The 19,921-nt window shown below is 39.4% G+C and overlaps 1 protein-coding gene across 1 annotated transcript; it reads right to left on the bottom strand.

Moving 5' to 3' along the window:
- Positions 1-7,239: 7,239 nt before the first annotated feature.
- LOC117942317 (extracellular calcium-sensing receptor-like) lies at positions 7,240-13,500 on the bottom strand. The gene is made up of 8 exons (XM_034867728.1): positions 13,475-13,500; positions 12,908-13,247; positions 12,172-12,459; positions 10,870-11,421; positions 10,553-10,774; positions 8,350-8,473; positions 7,771-8,243; positions 7,240-7,683 (listed from the first exon to the last, which is right to left on the bottom strand). Exons 1-8 carry the CDS (start codon positions 13,483-13,485, stop codon positions 7,240-7,242), a joined length of 2,454 nt encoding a protein of 817 aa, XP_034723619.1. The 5' UTR covers positions 13,486-13,500.
- Between the last annotated feature and the right edge of the window lie 6,421 nt (positions 13,501-19,921).

Raw genomic sequence — 19,921 nt, 5'->3', positions numbered from 1 at the left:
ATCCAGAGCAGCAGCTGAGCTAGGTTTGCCCCCAAAGAGAGAAAGTAACATAAGAAGCTTTGCAGCCAGCATTGCCATAGCTGGTCCCAGATAAAAGGAAAGCTCTAGCTAAATATTTCAACTCCTGAATACGCAGTCTGCTCTTTTATACATATACACAGTATAATATTTAAGGATACAGTGGATTTATATACTGTACATCAGACGGGACAGCCCAGATATTGTAGCTGTGACATCATAACACCTTTGGTTCCTGGGGTGAATATACAGTAGCACGATTGAAAAAAAAACTATCTTCATATTTAACTCTTCGTTTGTTGAAAAATTGATTGTTCTCCTATGGATAATTTATTCACTATTGTGTTTTTTTGTTAAATTTCTTTTAGTAGTCTGCATTAAAAGCTTTAGTGGATAATTGGTTTATATTAATGGACATCTGTTATATTGAAGCCATTGCGAAAGGAGTTGATGCTAAAAGGTAATTAAGACTTTGAAAATTGTGTCATCGGATAACTTTTGAGCACAGAAAATCAAGCAAAGATAATTACCTCTTTTAAAGAGTCCGTCATGTTGTTTCAATTCTCCGTGTCCTCCTTGGTTACAAGCAAATGCGTGGAGGAGTGGGGGTGGTGCCTGATCTGGAAATGCTTGTATCATGTGAATGTGCCAACAATTTTGTTGTGATAACTTAGAATTCCTCATGGAGGAGACAGAAACTATGTACCATAACTTTAAAACTTAAAGTATAATTATGTAATACTGTACTGAGAAAGTCACAGGATTTGAAAATATCACATCAAAGATCATTTTTTATTTATTTAAATTTGTACTGTAATATTCCTTTAAATAAAGTCACCTGGCCTACAGTGACTATATTGTCTATATTGTCTATATTGAATGGGATAAAGCTACATTATGTAACATTTGTAGTTGTTTATTATTTAAATATCCGCATTGCCCTTTCATTGCCGCATTTGTCCTTGTTTATGAATATTGAACACCACCATCAATTTTAAGTCTTCCTATTGCCTTGGAATTTGACATTTACGCTTGCATAAACTGGGGTGCACGATCCAGAATCATGCGCCATCTTCTAATACGTTTGCTGGTAAGGGACATACTGCTCCACCTTTTGTGCTTTTCACTCAGTGGCACTGACTGTGACAAATGCCAAGGAGGGAGGAAGGAGGGGAGAAGATTATTTTACTGCCAACAGATTTGAAAGCCTGTTGTGCCTATTCCCGAGGACATGTTACTGAGTCAAAAAGAGAATTTAAACAACAACGCAACAAGCAACATGACCAAAGTATAATATTGGAGTGGCTTTTCCAAGATAGAAAGAGCAAGGATTTTAAAAGGGATGCCAGAGTTGCCTACTTTCTTCTCAGGTAATTCTGCCTATTTATGTAAATTATAAGATTTATAATTGCTACTTGGTTGGTTAACTATAGCATGGTTGTGCATAACGCTAGAACGACGTCTAAGATACTTTCCTTGCGTCAGTGATTAAAAAGGATACCATTAATACAAACGTAACCCTGATTTCCCATGATTGTCTCTGGTGGACAACTTATGTCATGTGCAGTTGTAACACAGACTAGCTACTGCTAGAACAGCTCGTGTAAAAGATGACGATACTAAGCACTAATTTTGGTTTCATTGTAATTGTTCATACTGCCCAGAGAAATATATTAAACACATAAACTCCTGTTGCTTCTCTCCTAAGCTGTAAACATTGCCTCACACTATTATTCTTGTACAATCTGCAGAATAACAATTGCACTGATACCTTACTAACATTAGCTTGCATATGTATGGGAACCTGATCGCTGATGTTAGCAATGAGATGGTACCAAGCCACCGTAGGAGTTAGAACGCGCTCGGAAGCGGGGGGGCTAGAAAGTGAAATTTAGTTGGTTGTCATATACAATTATACCACTAGTTGGAAATTTTAGTTGGAAATTCTTACACAATATAGCTTTAAGTCATAATACAGCTGTAGTCACTCCTCGTTTGACCAAAAATGGCAACAGAAGGCGTGCTCTAGTCATGTAGTAACTTGAGTGTTAGGTCAACTATGAAAAATCATGTGTCCCCTATCTGTAGCACTGTCTTCGCTCAACCAGGCCAGATTGTTTAAAAGATGTCACAAGTCCTTTAGCAGCAGATGTGGTCTCTCCTTTATCCAGAATGTTGTCGGCCAGTGTGTCGGCATGCAGACCATGGGGAAGGACAGTAGTAATTAGGTGATCGAGACAAGAAAGTGTCCTATAATGGTTCCAGGGCTTTGACTGTGTTGCTGCCTTGATCTGTTCCCCACACTATTCGGCTGAGGGAGCTGGGGCTGAGGTTTTTTACGTGTCTTCATTCAGATTATTTTGCCATCCTTTCCCTTTCTGAATAACAAACAACGCAATTTAATTTGCTTTCGCCCTTGATGCATTATTCTTTAAAATAATTCTAAACAGTTCCTGTAGTTCAAACAACTTATGTGTTACCTGAGTGACACACTGCATGTGAAGAGTAAGATGGCGCCAGTGTGTGCGGCGAATCGTCTGCTCAGTGTTTTCTTTGCTGTTGTTTTGTTCCTCTGTGTATGCCTCAGAGATGTCTCGCCATTATTTGTGTACGATCGCCAAGCTCGTCTCAACATCCGAGCCTCAGTAGAATTGTTGCTTCCAAAACAGAGTCTGGGAGACCAAGTTTCAAATCTCTCTCCCCTCTTATCCAGTATACCTATTGGCCTGCGACGCTTACCCAGTGCCTATTCCCGTAAGAAATGTCTTAGAAGACGGGGAAAGCGGGGTCGTGTACTGGTGAGATCCAAAGCCTACCTAATGCCCACCAATGCAATCAATTCTAACCTCTGGATGGATGGTACCATCACTCCGCTGACTACTCACCGGACTTAAGAGGCCGGTGGATCCGGCATATTTCTCCCGCTCAAACTGATGTGTGCAACCCTGTGGCGGCGTGAACCATGAGAACGAGCTTGTCCTACCAATGGCCGAGATCAAAGCTAGATCATTAGCAAACAAGACTTTCCTGCTCATTGACTTCTTCTCTTCTCGGGAATTGGATTTTATGTATTGATGGAAACCTGGCTCCATGCAGGTGAATCTAGCCCTTTCTTCCTCCCCACTTTACATTTCTCCGCTCCCCACGGACCACTGGAAAGGGTGGAAGTCAAGTGACTGTAAATCCACTTTCCACTGCCAACACCCTCCCAGTGACATCTTCGCTAGCTTCAAACTGCAACTTTTCGAGTTCAAACATCCTTTTCTTGCGTTGTGCGCGGCTGTATATCACCCTCCAAAGTTCAACAAGGATTTCATAACTGACTTCGTGGAGTGTCTGGCAGTGATTGTGTTAAATTATGATTGTTTTCTTATTGTTGGTGATTTCAGTATTAACGTATGCTATGAAAAAAATCCTTTGGCCAAAGATTTTATGACTCTAGTTGATTCATTCAATCTTAAAGAGTCAGTGACTGGCCCAACACATGAATAGGTCACACATTGGACCTTGTACTTTCGCACGGTCTTTAAAGCCATATTAAGGAAATCTGTAGCACCGGTAAATCCGATCACCTGCCTGTTCTGTTCACTGCTACTTCTTCCCTGCCCTTAGGATCGCAACTTGTTCTCCTACTCGTCTTCCGCATGTGATCACCCCTTCAACTACGCTGCAGTTTGCAAATGTTTTTAAAGAATCTAAACTCTGTAACTTGGATGTTGGCTGTGGTCTCAGTGCTGAGGAGCTCAGTTCCTTGTTTGGCTCCTCTGCACTGACATCCTGGACTCTGTTGCTCCTTTTAGAATTAAAATACCATGGCTAAATACCACAACCCGCTCTCTTAGGCGTACTTGTAGACAAGGTGAAAGGAAATGGAAAAGAGACCAGCTCCAGGTCTCCCTAGAAATTCTAAGAGACTGCCTTGCAATTTATCAGATAGCCAAAAAATGGCTAAAACTAAATTTATATCCCAAATTGCCTCCCACAATAATCATAGGCCCCAGGATTCTCTTCAGAAATCTCAACTCTCTTATCAATCCTAGCGATGCAGCTCATATTGAGCCCACCTTTACATCATGCAAAGATTTAGAAAAAAATTTTATTGGAAAGATTTCTGTGCTTAGATCTTTACCAACCTCCTCTGCCAAATACCCTTCAGTCCCCCCTACATTCTCCACTATCTTTAAGCAGTTTGAGCCTATGTCACTCTGCTCACAATCTAAGATAGTTCAGAGTTTGCAGCCTACAAATTCTCGCCCAGATGTCCTTCCCTCACATCCTTCCTAATACTGTTGGGTCTGAGCGTGGGGTGTTTCCCAGGTGCTTTTAAACATGCTGTAGTGCAGCCTCTTCTCAAAAAATCTGATTGGGATCTTGACGTTTTCTCTAAATTCTGACTATCCTTTCTCTCAAAAGTGTGGAAGAGAATAGTCCTAAACTAACTACAAACGTTCCTCGACAACCATAGCATCCAGGAGAAGTTCCAGTCTGGCTTTAAACTAAGTATAGTACAGAAACAGCACTTTTAAGGGTTTTTAAATGATCTCCTTTTAAAGGTGGATTCAGGAAACTCTGCTGTTCTGGTGCTTCTAGACCTCACTGCCACCTTTGACACTGTGGATCACAAAATCCATTGAACACTGTGTATCAAAGGTATTGTCTTGAAATGGGAGTCATACCTGACTCATAGGAGCTTCTTTGTTCATTTAGCTGAGCACTCTTTGTCAACTGCTCCTCTCACCTGCGGGGTCCCTCAAGGCTCTGTTCTGGGCCCTATCCTCTTTTCAGTGTACGTAACGTTTCCTATCACTGTAGGTGTAGGTTTGCTGATGATGTCCAGATTGGTTGCCAATGAAATCTAGAACCAAATAGTCTGTGCAGCCATTTTTAGACTTCTTAAAGGAGGTGACAACCTGGATGGAGTTAAACTTCCTCACTCTGAATGAAAAAAAAAAAAAGTTTTGGACGTTTAGATGCACTGGGGGACCCTCTTGGCACTTTGGGCCCATCAGCCTCGCAAAATCAATCCTCGATCCTAAAAATCTTGGTGTAATTTTTACACCTCATTCACTTTCAGTAAACAAATTAGTGCAGTTGTCAAGGCCAGCCTTTTTCAGTTAAGACTTCAAGGTAAGATAAAGGCCTATCTTCTTCTTCTCTACATGGGTCTACTTTAGAAATATTAACATCGCCTCTAGTTAGTCCAAAACAAAGCGGCTCACCTTTTAACCAAAACAAAAAAACGTGAACACATAACACCAGAGGCATGAGACCTCTGGCACATATATCAATTATAAGTCGCTTTTCATTAAAGCATCAGCTAAATTACATGCAATAACCATAAGGCCATAATAAATGCCACAATAAGGGCCTACGTATTAAAAAAATGTTGGGTTTAAATCGTCTTTGGGCTAATAATTACAGTTAATGCGGGCCAGGCTGGGCCGGCCTGGGCTCGGACACAACGTGCACGGGCTTGGGTTGTCTTTCGTTTTTGGGCCCAGGCTAAGCTTTAGTGCAAGCCCATTGAGGTGGGATGTTGAGGGTTTGCAGGCCAGTCCACAGGGTTTGGCAAAGGGCTGTCAAGTCTGTCACAGAGGCAGCTGAAATGGCCTCAAGGTGACTGTGGCCTAGAGAATGAGAGTCATGGGTGCAGAAATCAGGGCTGCCAACTCTCACGCATTGGCTGTGAGACACACGCATTTGACTGGTTTCACACGCTCACACGCCACACCCCCGATTTCTCACGCTGAAGTGTCAGCCCGGTCGGTCGAATTTTCTGAAAGATGAGTTTATCTATAGATCAACCTGTTGAGCCACTTGCGATCGACTAGTTGTGCTTTCAGAGACTGTGAGGGGGTTCAAGAGCGCTCCCCGGCTTCAGGTATGTGCTCTGAGTATCACAGACCCGTCCGTTGCTTCGTGTCCACTCTCTCTGTAAAGATAGCAGTGAGCAGCGCGGCTGGTAGCGTAGCAACTTCAGTTCATTTTAGAGGACTCGGTCTGCTGGGGACAGTGACGCGTTGCATCCGTGCGTAGACCTCCGATAATGAGCAGCGTACAGCCACCTCTAAACTATGTCAGAGACCAGAGACCCAAATGGGCCTCTGTGTCTGTCAGACGGTCTGAATGAGATCCATCATATCAGCGGAGCAATAACATGCACAGCAGACTATATTACAACTCTCTAAATCTCGGACAACAGAGATGGGAGGAGTTATATTTTGAATGTGCACAAAGTTGTAAACATGAGCAGAAATCTGATGAAACACATCTGAGCTATACTATACTATATATATGATACTGCAACGTTGTGCCACTATTGTGCTTCTCTAACCTCTGTGCATCTCTAAATGTAACTGTAAATAATTCATTCAATGTTTCATAAAATGAACAACAGTCTTTATTTTCCCCAAAAAGTAAATACAGTAAGTGGGGCACAGAGGATGAGGGCCAAACATTACTGAGCCTTGGCACAAAGGTTAAAGGATTAGAATTTATGTTACTCAGTGGTTCTACTTCTTCAGAATTTCAGTGGTCTTAGTTAAACCCTCAACATTGATTTAACTTTGGGTCCCTGGTCTCTACACCAGGCAGGGACCCCTGGACCTGTTCACCACTGACCCAAATCTTCTCAGCTGTTAATGACATATGCTACTGTCTCTTCATGTGGCTCATTATGTTTGGCACATTGTCTGGGTCAGTTCTTATATCATTAGAAATTAATAATGTAAATAATGTAAATGCTAAATGCCCTAATACCTGTTGATACTACAACAACACAAAGGTTCTTAACCCTACAGTTTTGCACATACCATGTAACACTTGATGTGATAGCCTCATCCCCCCACATATAACAAAACCCAATTTAAACCCTGAAGGATAAAGACCCAAAGAAATTGCTTTGTACGCGGCAAAATATGGGTCGCCCCCCCCCAAATCTCACTCCGAGGTTTTGGGAAAAGTTGGCAGCTCTGAGAAATGCTGGGGGGATCTGGGGTCACCTGCATGGCCAAGGTTGCCTGCAGGTTTGCCTGTTAAATGACCTAAAATATGTGACGACCCAAAGAAAAATCACTGATGATATGCATCACAAGATGCATAATGTGTTAATGTGTCAATGTGCTAGCTAGCATTGAGGAAAAAGCATTTCTAAATGTTTTGCTTTTATTGAATTTTAAACAAAGATATATTTTATTGCAATTGCTTTCGTATACATGTCAATTATTTAGCAGCACACTTGGATTTTATTTTTTGTAACATGTTTTTCTTGCTGTTTTTTTCCGGTTTTAGAATGATGACATAGCACTTTGGAGCAAAAATGCTAAACAGGAGACCAAATGCTGAGGCTAATATAGCAAAAATATGGACAGCCACTGTATATTTTCCTGCTGTGCTCACATAAACTGGAATAAAAGTAATCCACACTGTGAAGAATATCAGCATGCTTACGGTAATGAACTTGGCCTCATTGAAATTATCAGGCAGCTTCCTAGCCAAAAATGCCATTAAGAAGCACATGCAAGCCAAGATGCCGATGTATCCAAGAACACACCAGAAGCCAACCTCGGAACCAGTAACACACTCAATGATGATTGTAGCACTATTTGTTGTGTTGTTGTTGGCATGAGGTGGACTGGTGAGCAGCCAAATAACACAGATTATTACCTGAGCGGAGGGAAAAACAGGATGTTCATTTTAAATCAACATAGTTGAAAAGATATGTATAGAGTTGATAGTGGAAAGTGTTTCTACCTGAACAGCTGTCCCTAGAAGAACACTTGCTCTCTGCTGGTTGGGTCCAAACCACTTCATGACATTACTTCCTGGCAGAGTGGACCTGAAAGCCATTAGGACCACAACTGTCTTGGCCAGGAGGCACGAAATGCATAAGGCAAAACTGATTCCAAATGCTGGGTACCTGATACGGCAAAGCCAGTCTGTAGGCTCACCAATGAACAGCAGGCCAACAAGGAAGCAGACAGCAAGAAACACCAAGAGAAGGAAGCTCAATTCCATGTTGTTGGCCCGGACTAGTGGCGTGTCTTTGTATGTGAACAATATGGCGAGGATGGAAAGAGAAATGCAAGCTCCGAGGACAGATACAAAACACAGCACACTACCAATTAATTCATGGTAAGACAGGAACTCAATAGTCTTTGGGATGCAGAGATCTCTGCCTTTATTGGGCCACGTGTTCTCTGAGCAACGTGAGCACTCTAAAGAGTCTGGAGATGGGAAGAGAAGATAAGTTTTAGTTTAAAGAAGCTACATTTAGACAGAAGCAGCTCAGCACACAGGAGATATGGTAATAAAAGACAGAACACAACACACCAGTCGTATTACTAACTTCTCCCTCAGCACAGGGGACACAGTCAAAACAGCAGATGGGTTCCCCCTTTCTCCTGGCGATGCTGGAACCCGGAGGACAACTGTCACTGCATACAGACCGGGAAGCCTGAGAGGCAAAGTTCAGCCACTCAGAAAGAATCTGATTTTAATTAATATTAGACAGTGTCACTGCTTTGTTATGAAATATCTATTTTAGATACAAACTAAAAGCTAAAAATCCATTGTGATCTTTGAAAGCTGTATTTCAACTAATCTATCCAATTTTGTGAATTACACATTTGTTTAATACATTATTAAGAGGATTTTGAGGGAGCATAACAACCCTGATTTTTAAATCACCATTGGTAACCTTATGCATTCCCCAACAAAATAATAATAATATAAAATATTATGAAAAAACATGTTTGTATTGGCTTATGACCATAATTGCTGCATTTATTTACCTGTAATTGGAAAGTTTTTAGGAATTAATCTTGAAATTTGAATGTTCCTTTTTTAAATACAATTTAATTAAATTACATCTTTAAAATACTATTTTCACACTGCATTCATTTTAACTATAGTCAATTCACAAAATGTATTGACATAAACTTGGTATACTTAAAGTCCCACTCCAGACACATTTTAAACTATGTAAAACTACTCTGTTTAGTTGTATGATGTGTTTAAGGTGGTTTACTACAGAGCCCCCAAGGTGACAGAAAAAAAAAAATTTTGTTTTCTACAAAAAAATATGTACTCAGGAAAAACTCTTTTGCGAGAGCTTGACTTTGTGTTCCGAGAGTTTGAGTTGTATTTGCGAGATCTTGACTGACATGAAGAAAAAAAAAAGAAAAATTAATGAATTCTAATACAAAAAATGACATGTCCTGGAACAATCCCTTTTGCAAGATCTTGAATTTGTATTGCAAGATCTCGGGTTTTATTTGCAAAATCTTGGCTTTGACATGGAGAAAAAAAAAACATGCACTACAACAATCACTTTTGCAAGATCTTGACTTTGTTTTGCAAAATATTGAGATTTATTTGCAATTACTGTTATTGTTTGTGCAGTTCAACAAACAAAAAGGCAAAGTTAGCTAGCTGGCTAGCGCGCTAGTTCAATTGACTGGTCTGTTGTTGCAACGCTGCCGAATATCCCAACCCAACTCATAGCAGTTTGTGAAATGGTCACGTAATTTAATCTATTGTTTTGTGTACACGAATGGCTGACAACTGTTGATAGTTTGTTTTTTGCTCTCTGTGCTAGAGGTTTCAGGTTTCTTTGCTGTCTTTTGTGTATTAGACAGCGATTGGTTTACCAGATTATTGACAAACCAAATCAGTCTTGCAAAGAATGCGTATGAGTCTCAGGTTCCAGAGAAGTGCATAGACATATTCATCTTAAAGAGAGGAATGTGAGGACACCTCTTTAGTGACAATCTTTGCACGGATACAATTCAGTTTAGTCAGATTAGAGCTAAATCAACATTAGAAAGACAAGTAGCACTCCAAATCTACAAAACACAAGCAAAGTAATAAAATACCACCAAACCGAAAATAAAAAACACATGGGCCACATTTACTCTGAGAAAACCAAAAACAGGTGCTGGTCTTTTGCTTATTGGCCTGGCAATTTGAATAATCTGGCAAAATACACAAACTCATTTTGAAACAGGCTAAAATTATGTTAACTGGCTATTACATTAATATTTACTTTTATAACCTCTAACAAGGGACTAGGATGATACACAAGTTAACAATTTTGTAACTTCCTGTTTTTAAATTTTAGAAAGAGTTGTTATACATTTAGAAATAGTATTCATGTTGTCAAACCTATTTTGACTGATTTTAAAAAAATTTTAAGAATTTGCAATTTAGTTTTGTCCTTGTACATGACTTTGTGTTGATTGTGAAAGAAACTTTTTTGTCAAGATAACGTTCTTCGATAATAAGTGCACTGAGCTCTCCAAACGGAACTGGAATCCGTTATGACAATCAACAATGGTAGGGTTTATTTTTGTGACATTCATATGCACTTGTTGTCAGTTTGAAGTTCTATTTAAAGGTGTCATGTTCTTCTGTTTGTTTACCAATAAATTATATTGCACAATAATAAGAACAAATTAACTGATGTGTTGATCAGCAGTTCATACAACAGCCTAAGAGGTGAACATGGTCTCAAGCCTGTTTGTAGAGAACACACCTGTTTCCCAACAGGCCACTGAATCACTGAGTCATTTATGACCAGGCTGCGTCCAGGGGGCGAGGAGGCGTCATAGAAACCTACTTTTACCATTTGCAGTGAGCCGTCAGGCATCCTTTGCAAGTTCAAGAGATCATAATAAGCAGTGGGGTCACCATTTTGATCAAAGATGACTTTCTCCCCCAGTGTAGAAAAATGTGCACGCTTCATGTAGTGAAGTAGCTGAGGAAGCAAGGGAAACAGCTTATCTAAACACAAACATTGGTGCAAATGACAATCATCTATTTTTCATTTCTTACATCTATAATTATTCTCACCTGCCAAGGTTTAACATTGTTTGGGTCTGCGCACATGCCATTAGGTAAAGGCCCTTGTCCGTCTATGCAGTTACTCATATCTTGTAAAGCATGGGCCACCAAATACACAGCCTTGTAGACATTATATGACACTCTTAGCTGTGTCACATCCAAATAGATAGTGTAAACATCATTTAAATCCTCATTTCCTTTACATGGCAATCTGTCTAGGTAGTTGTCGCCCCCGTGAGAATGGCTGTTCACTGACCCGTTCAGTCGGCAGTTAAACAACTCTTCCCAAAATTCTGCCACGAAAGCTGATTTATGAATACTGGATTGTTTGAGACTCATGAGGTGTTGCATCAGCCCTGGAATCACATCAACTCCCTTGAAGGCAAATCCTAGTGTTCCTGTCAGTAGACCCCCAAACTCGTCCCAGAGGGTTTTGCTAGTGGTCCAAGCCTCACTGGCTATCCACTGAAGGCCAGTTATATTTCGACGCAGGACCTCTTTTAGAATCCACTTCATTTCTGAATCACTACAGAAGTTAATGATGACCTTAGAGGATGACATCTGAATAGTGAAAATATACGTTCAAATTTATTGAAATTTGAACAGAACTTTCATGATTCACGTTTCAAGCCTGCATAATAAAGGTTATTGCACTCTAATGAACAAGACACGTGTACATGGGGTGCACAAATAATTACATAAAATAATAAAAACATGTTACATGAAAATTCAGTCCAATAAAAATAAAAATGTTGAATGAACGTCAAGGTCATTTTTCATGACTGTTTGGAATGTTACAATCCTGTCAAATCTTTGTAACTTCTTACTGATGACGTGACGCTTTTCTAAATATTAGTTGAAGTATAATTGTGTTCTAACACAAAAACAACACAACTGAACATCACTCAAAGGTAAGACAGCAAATGGCAGACCAAAATTGATTTAATTATTAATTTATTAGTCTTAGTATTTGAATGTCAATCCAAATAGATTTTTTGGGGGGGTTGGTCTGAGATGGGGGATTGAAATTATTAAATAAATGAACTGTAATTTTCAGGATTAGTGCAGAATAGAGTCAGAAATGTGGTCACATTTTTATTATTGTGTTATGTTGTTATGTTTGGAAGACAAAAAGAATAATCTAATTTAAATGGTTTAGTTCTAAGTGTAGCGTTAAATCAACAACTTTGTGGCACAATCCTAACATTGATTGACAATAATAAGATTCATAAAGATACTGTTGATTGCAGGTGTTATTTTGTTGCATGTTATTTTGTACACCACTTGGAAATAGTATTAACCCATAGATACCTGAATGACATCCAGAAGCTCATCTAGTGCCTGCTGACTCAGGACTACAGGGTAGAAGTGAGTGTAGGCGGCACACACACCGTACTGCTCTGACTCCTGCAGGAAGAGCTGGATGGCAAAGCGAGCATAATCAGATTCCATTCCAATGACTCCCACCCAGGTCCAGCCAAAGTAGCTAACCAGCTGGGCCAGGGCTCTCATCTGAAAGGTGTCACTGGATATGGTGCGCATGAATGTTGGGATATCCCTTTGGTTACTTAGACAGCCGCAGGATGCACAATAGCTCACCTGTTATTATAGAAAACAATATTTAACCTTCTGCACACCTTGACTTACAGAAATACTGTTGAACATAATCAAATTTCACCACAAAATACTACTGTCTTTGTCTACTCGGTAGTGCAGAGTTTTACCTGTAATTGAAAGGAAAATAGTGTTTTGGAGTCTAGCAACCTAAACACTCAACAATGAAAATGGAAGTAGAGTTACCATTAATTTAAAAAGAATCTTTTCTACATTTCTGGAGAAAAAAAATGTTGGATTATCTGAAAATTTACTCTTCATAAAACCGATTTTAGGGCTTTGCATTTTAAATATACTTTTGTTATACTTGTTTTCACAGTTACAGCAATGATATGCAACCCTAGGATACCTATTTAAAGAAAACATTAAAAGTACAATGTAAAAGTATTAACATTATGACAACAAAAGTTCACAGACTGTCAGGTAGTCTCACCAGAGGTATATGGAATGAGCTAAGCAGAGCCAAAGGCACCCCAGAAGCAGCATCTCCTATGATTACTGGGGAAATAGTATTTGTTGCGGCAGCACAGCCTAAATTAGAACTAACGTTTCTTTCTTGACTTTTGTCTCTGTTCACTCTCTCAGCTCTGGTGCCTATCTCTGGCTGGCCGTTCACCAACAGCAAAGCTGCTCTCAGTGATGCAGATATGTCATCACAGCTGTCACGGATGTGGAAACCCAGCTTGAGCTGTGGCAGGAGGTCGGTGCGCTGGTTGATCTCATTGATTGCAAAAATCAGAGTCTGCATCCAGCGCAAGGCACGAGAGCTAAAACTGTACAAAAGTGAAAATCAGTTCATCACACAACACAAGTTTATATTAAAATAAATACACACAAATAAAAAATCAATTGTAAATAACTCAACATTTTTACTAACTGGCATATTTACATGGTGTTTTTATCCAAAGAAAATTTATAAATATGCATCATTCCTATGAAATAAAGCCATAAAATAAAAACTAAGCCAACTACTATCAAATTCAGTCAAATATTTACTCACTACTTAAACATATTAGCTGTGGGTTTTGTTTTGTATGTTGGAAGAGAAGGCGCAGGGCTGTAGTGGAAAGGGAATAATCCCCCTATAACTACATCTCCATCTTTGTACAGACTATTTTTCTCCTCTTCCCCCAAGAAAACACAGTTATCCAGAACAGCAGCTGAGCTAGGTTTGCCCCCGAAGAGAGAAAGTAACATGAGAAGCTTTGCAGCCAGCATTGCCATGGCTGGTCCCGGATAAAAGGAAAGCTCTAGCTAAATATTTCAACCCCTGAATATGCAGGCTGCCCTTTCATACATATACACATGATATTTAAGGATGCAGCGGATTTATATACTGTACATCAGAGGGGACTCCCCAGATATTGTAGCTGTGACATCATAACACCTTTGGTTCCAGGGGTGGAGCGATATACACTAGACCCATAAAAAAACTATCTTTATATTTAACTCTTCAGTTGTTGAAAAAGTAATTGCTCTCCTATAGATACATGATTTACATTTCTGTTTTTTGCATATATTTTATGTATATATATATAGGTATGAATATTTATAGTTTTAGTAGCTTAATTTGTAGTTTTAATAGCTTTAGTGCATATTTTGTTATACTTAAGCCATTGCCAAATAAGTTGATGCTAAGAGCTAATTAAGACTTTCTTCTCAGCAAAACTGGTGCTGTATTTTTCAGTATGGCTATGTTTAGAAAATGGTGTCATCGGGTGACTTTTGAGCTCAGAAAATCAAGCAAAGATAATTACCTCTTCTAAAGAGTCTGTCAACAGTCAACAGACAACCGTTTTGTTGTCATAACTTTTAATTCCTCATGGGGGAGACAGAAACTACGCACCATAACTCATAAAGTATAGTGTTGTAATATTGTAGTGAAGAAGTCACAGGTTTCGAAAACATGAAATTAACTGTAATCTCTTTTTTAAATTTAAATTAGTACTGTTGTATTTCTTTAAATAAAGTCACCTGACCTACACTGCCATGCAAAGTCAGAAGATTGTAACTCAATTTTGGTTGAAAATGAGTTATTGTCGTTTTTGTAACATTAAATATCTGCTTTATTATGTATACAAATATCTTGATTCAAATGTATTGTTTTGGGGAGAAAATGTTTTGTTGTCATTGCCATAACTTTAAAAGCCATAGAGAAGTTGAGGCAGACTACCGTGACATCAGTTACAATTCTCATCACTTTCTCCAGTTCGTGAAATGGTGACGTTATCTAATCTATTGATTAGTGTACCGGGACACAATTTTCCCGTTTTGTTTGTGGTGGTGAGCACGAATTTTAAAAGTAATGTTTTGCCAATGGGAAGCACTTTTCCGAAAATGTGTGTTGCGGGTCCTCCACTGCCATGTGGCATTTCATTTTCCCATTGTTGGGTCCACCTTCAATGAGTTTCTGAACAGCAATGTTCGTGCTGTACTGCACACACAAACACACGCCCATAACTGTAAGTAATTACTGTAAGTAATGGGCGTAGGCGTTAAGTAGGCTACAATAAAAATGTGTGCTGTCAGTTAAACACTTTATCAACCCTTTTGTGCCGGATGCTTCGCGACAACACATCTACCGCCGGTTACTGCTTTGCGCAACTCTGAACCTCCTGCCGGCTGCTGTATTTGTCAGTCTTTTCATGACGCGTGCAGCAGAGAACGCACTGTCATTGGTTCAAAAACACATGAGGCGGGTCTTGTTGGCTATTTAAAGCCATGTGACCACCAAAATGTACCGTAGTTTGCTGAAAATCATGTCAATCAACCGGACATACATGTGCGTTTGTTTATGAATTTTTGAGAGATGAGCAAGAAAATGGCTAGGACAGAGGAGGATTTTGACGGCGAGGGCAGTGAGATTGAGGTGGAAGATAGTGAGGAGTTTGGGAGGGAGGATGTCTTCATCATAATCTACCACTTCCCCTGTCGGAGCCATTTTCTCGCTCGTCTCTCAAAAATTCATAAACAAACGCACATGTATGTCTGGCTGATTGACATGATTTTCAGCAAACTATGGTACATTTTGGTGGTCACATGGCTTTAACCAGTTTTTGCCGGATGCTTTGCGCCGACACATCTACCGCCGTTTACTGCATTGCGCAACTCTGAACCTCTTGCCGGCTGCTGCGTGGCGCAGCATTCTGTATTTGTCAGTCTTTTCATGACGCGTGCAGCAGAGAAGGCACTGTCATTGGTTCAGATACATATGAGGCGGGTCTTGTTGGCTATTTAACAGTGTTAACACAAACACATTTTTATGGTGTACATTTTTTATTGCTAGATTTATGTTCTTTTTGGCCTAGCAAACTTTGTAGTTTTTCACGTGCTGTTGCAACAACTAGTAATGTTAGAAAAACTACAACACCACACTGGATCTAGCTAGACTGGAAATAAAACAACAGGCACGCCAAATACACTTGTTTGGTCTTGCAAGCCGGCCAAAGAGCAACGTTACGTTTTTCCTTTTTAAGTTTCTTTTTTAAAAGTTGCCAAATGGTTCCATTGCCAAGACCAAAGTGAATTGTTTGTTTTGTCATCGTGAACTAATCTATCATCGTAGCACGTCTAGTCTGAAATACCACTTGATGGCCAAGCACACAGCTGATGCTAGGGCTGTAGTAAAGACCACCTTTGTCGAGTCCAAGACAAGTCCAAGACCAGGACTAGTCGAGTCCGCCAGGACTTATTAGTACAGTCATTCCTCTTGATATCATCTGGTGATAACTCATAGGCCTACATAGACAATACTGCTACAGTAGATACTAGTACTGAGCATTAAAACTGCTACTGCTACAGTAGGTACTGAGCATTAGAACTGCTACTGCTGCAGTAGGTACTAATGAGCATTAGAACTGCTACTGCTACAGTAGATACTAGTACTGAGCATTAGTACTGATACTGCCACAGTAGGTACTAGTACAGAGCATCAGAACTGCTACAGTAGGTACTAGTACTGAGCATTTGAACAATTAAATTACAACATAGCTTCACTCCAGATGTTGTGTAAAAATGAAGTGACCAGTATTACAGAGTGTAGCCCTATGGTTGGTTTATGGCTTCCCTAAAAATGATTGTATTCTGTTGTTATTTGGACGTGGGTTAATAGGAAATGCATGCATTTTCAGATAACATTACAACTATGAACAGAGTGAAATTTAACATATGTTCGTTTTATTTGAGACAAATTTTAGAATTTTAAAATAAGTCCATCAGGAAGACGTTGTTTAGGGAACACACACACACACACACACACACACACACGGACAGCTGCAGCAACGTTAGCTAATTTCCGCTAGCATACAAACGGGCTAACTGTAGCCAGTTAGCTTTTTTATAACGTAACAAAAACTCACCCCTGTCGTAAGAGCTAAGTTAATTTCATGTAATAAAATGATGGCTCAAAAGGAGCACTAACGCCACAGGTCTTATGTTGACAACTTGAACGCAGATATAACAAACTCCGAAGGCAGCCGTAATTTTTACCTAGTAAGCTAGGCTAACGCTGGTGCGCTAACGTTAGCAAACATTGGCGTAGTGTTGGCTAGCTGTCTAAACTTGTAAAAAGCCGAACAATATCCCCACCTGAACTGTGTTTTACTTTCCCTCCAATATTGTCATCAATATAATAAAGACACCTGGACTCGGTCGAGACCAAAAGCAATATTTTGCAAGACCAGTGGCCGAGTCCGAGACAAGTCAGAGTCCAAATACTACCTAGTCCGAGACGAGTCCCAGACCATAGAAAAACGGTCTTGAGTCAGAGTATTTTTTTAACCGTTTTATTGATGGTCAGTATTGCATTGTGCAAGCGAGTATTTGCTCCAAGTGAGAATGTTAGTGTGAAATTGAGCACTAAAGTAGGCTAAAAGCCAATGTTGTTTTCAATTTAAAACAACTGGCACTTAGCAAAGCAATCCACTTTTCCATGTTAAAAAGAGCATTACAATGAGATAAAAATAACGGGACAAAGTAAATGAAGGGACATTTAGAATAGGGTGACCAGACCGGCGGACTTTATGTTTTAAAAAGGATCTTAATCTTTAACAGAAAGGTTGACCTCCTTAGAAATCCTTTCCATAATGTTGTCAGACACTTAGAATAATAAGCTGAGTCTGTTAGCAGCAAAACAAGCACTTTTATGAACGTAAATACAAGCTGGACAATTATCCTATTAACTTACATCGTAGCTTGTTTTTGCCAACTGGAGCGATCTCGTTTAATACTGCATCAATGTCAAAGGAAAATATGTCCTCAATAGTTTTTATTGTATCTGATTCTCAAAGAGCTGTTGCAGAAACAAGCCTTGAGCAATAAAGCAAAAGCTAAAAAAATAAAAAGTTAAAAAAAGAAAGTTATATTGAGTATGAAAACTCTTGTTCATTACATTTTACTTCATAATTGCAACCGCATGTGTTGTATTCATTGTTGCAAAACGTTTTGTATATAGGCCTAGTTTGTTTGTTACCATGACAACACCATTGATCTGAAGCTTGATGCTGTCATGTAAATTCTTTTCAAATCAGCAATAAATATAACAATTTTTGATCAACTCATATCAATTGCATGCTTAAATAACATACCGGTTGAAGCCCCTAACATTTCAAGAGAACCTGATCCACTTCCTGGTTTAATCTGACCACTTCCGGTTTAGGCCCCGCCCAGTCCGAGTACGGATCCGGATACAGATAATTCATGTGGTAAACAGATACAGATACAGATACAGATAATGCTGTACTCGCTCATCCCTACTTTTAATACCCACTAGGGGTGATCCGAGTATCCGGCTGAAACGAGTATCCGGTACGGATAAAGCACTTTTGGCGAGTACAAGTATTATACGAGTAATATGAGTCAATATCCGTGCTCGGATTGAATACAACCCGGTTAACATACCGGTTAAAGACCCTAACATTTCAAGAGAACCCGACCCACTTCGGGTTTAAATCTGACCACTTCCGGTTTAGGCCCCGCTCAGTCCGAGTACGGATCCGGATACAGATAATTCATGTGGTAAACAGATGCAGATACAGATACAGATAATGCTGTACTCGCTCATCCCTAATACCCACTCACTTGTCTCCATGCATGTACATGTAGGAAGTGATATGTTTCAGTCTGAACTGTCTACTTTAGATGGCCACAGATCTTGAAACATAGGCAAATTCTTGTTAATTTAATTGTTGGCTGAACTAACCATCCTCTATGCTGGAGCATTTATAAACAAACCAAAGTGGCTACTTAATACGCACGTAAATGACGCCATCTTTATGTTCACGTCTTCATTTCTGAGGATAATGCTGGTTGTATATATAAAATATGTAAATTTGCACTATGATGTGGTATTAGACCTAAGCCCAACTGGATAGGACTGACATTAATGAAAATAGTTAGGTATAGACACTCACTGACCACATTATTAGGAATACCAGTTATCCCATGAAATAGGATGGGAGAAAGTACTGTTTTATCACAATTCTATACAGTATTGAATAGGGTAATAGAATATAGTAGGTGATATGGCAGTTGAAAAGCCACTTTGTGACCTTTATATACAATTAAATGACTTGCCATTTGCAATATTTCATGTTTATGTTTATATTATGCTAAGCATAATTGTGCCATGATAATATGTGGATGTCATCATTAACATCATGACCTGATTTTATCAGAAACCAAGTGAGTGGTAAAATGGAAGTTAATGCCTTTTGCCTTTGCATTTTAATTATAATCTTATAGATAATACAAAGGCACACTAAAGTAACTTCCAAATAAGGGTTGAAGGTCAAGTTTGAGATTAATATTATTATGCAGATGCAAATTTTCAATGTCCTTCTTATAACTCAATTGGCTGGACAACAAAATAAGCTTAATTTAATTTTTCTCAGGTCTACACTCTAGTGAGTTAAATTCATTTGGTTTAGTACGGCAGAACAGTGGCCGTATCTGTACTGAATGTGTCAAGTCATAATACAGCTGTGGTCAATCATCGTTTGACAGTGCAAACAAAAGCAACAGGAGGGGAGCAAGGTGCAAGCCCATCGATGTGGGATGTTGAGGGTTTGCACGCCAGTCCACAGGGTTTGGCAAAGGGCTAACAATTCGTTCAAAAAGGCAGCTGAAATGGCCTCAAGGTAGCTGTGGACTAGAAAAAGAGAGTAACGGGTGCTATCTTGGGTCACCTGCATGGGCAAGGTGGTCTGATTGTTAAAAGACCCAAAACATGTGATGACCCAAAGAAAAATCACTGACGATGTTCATCATAAGATGCTGTATGTCTTCATGTGTCAATGTGTTAGCTAGCATTGAGGCAACAGCATTTCTAAATGTTTTGCTTTATTGAATTTCAAGCATGAATCGTTATAAATTAATTACCCCAATTATACAGTATAATATAGCAATTACTTTTTTATACATGTAAATTATTTAGCAACACACTGGGATT

Source organism: Etheostoma cragini, chromosome 3, assembly GCF_013103735.1.
Source record: "Etheostoma cragini isolate CJK2018 chromosome 3, CSU_Ecrag_1.0, whole genome shotgun sequence".
NCBI lineage: Eukaryota > Metazoa > Chordata > Actinopteri > Perciformes > Percidae > Etheostoma > Etheostoma cragini.
This window is presented reverse-complemented; position numbering and strand designations above follow the sequence as displayed.

What these genes read in the sequence shown, in the direction of transcription:
- LOC117942317 (XM_034867728.1), bottom strand. An exon ending in AGTGGCCTGTTGGGAAACAG is followed by an intron (nt 8,474 to 10,552) that starts GTGTGTTCTCTA and finishes TTTGCCTCTCAG; the next exon opens with GCTTCCCGGTCTGTATGCAG. An exon ending in AGAAGTTAGTAATACGACTG is followed by an intron (nt 8,244 to 8,349) that starts GTGTGTTGTGTT and finishes TCCCATCTCCAG; the next exon opens with ACTCTTTAGAGTGCTCACGT.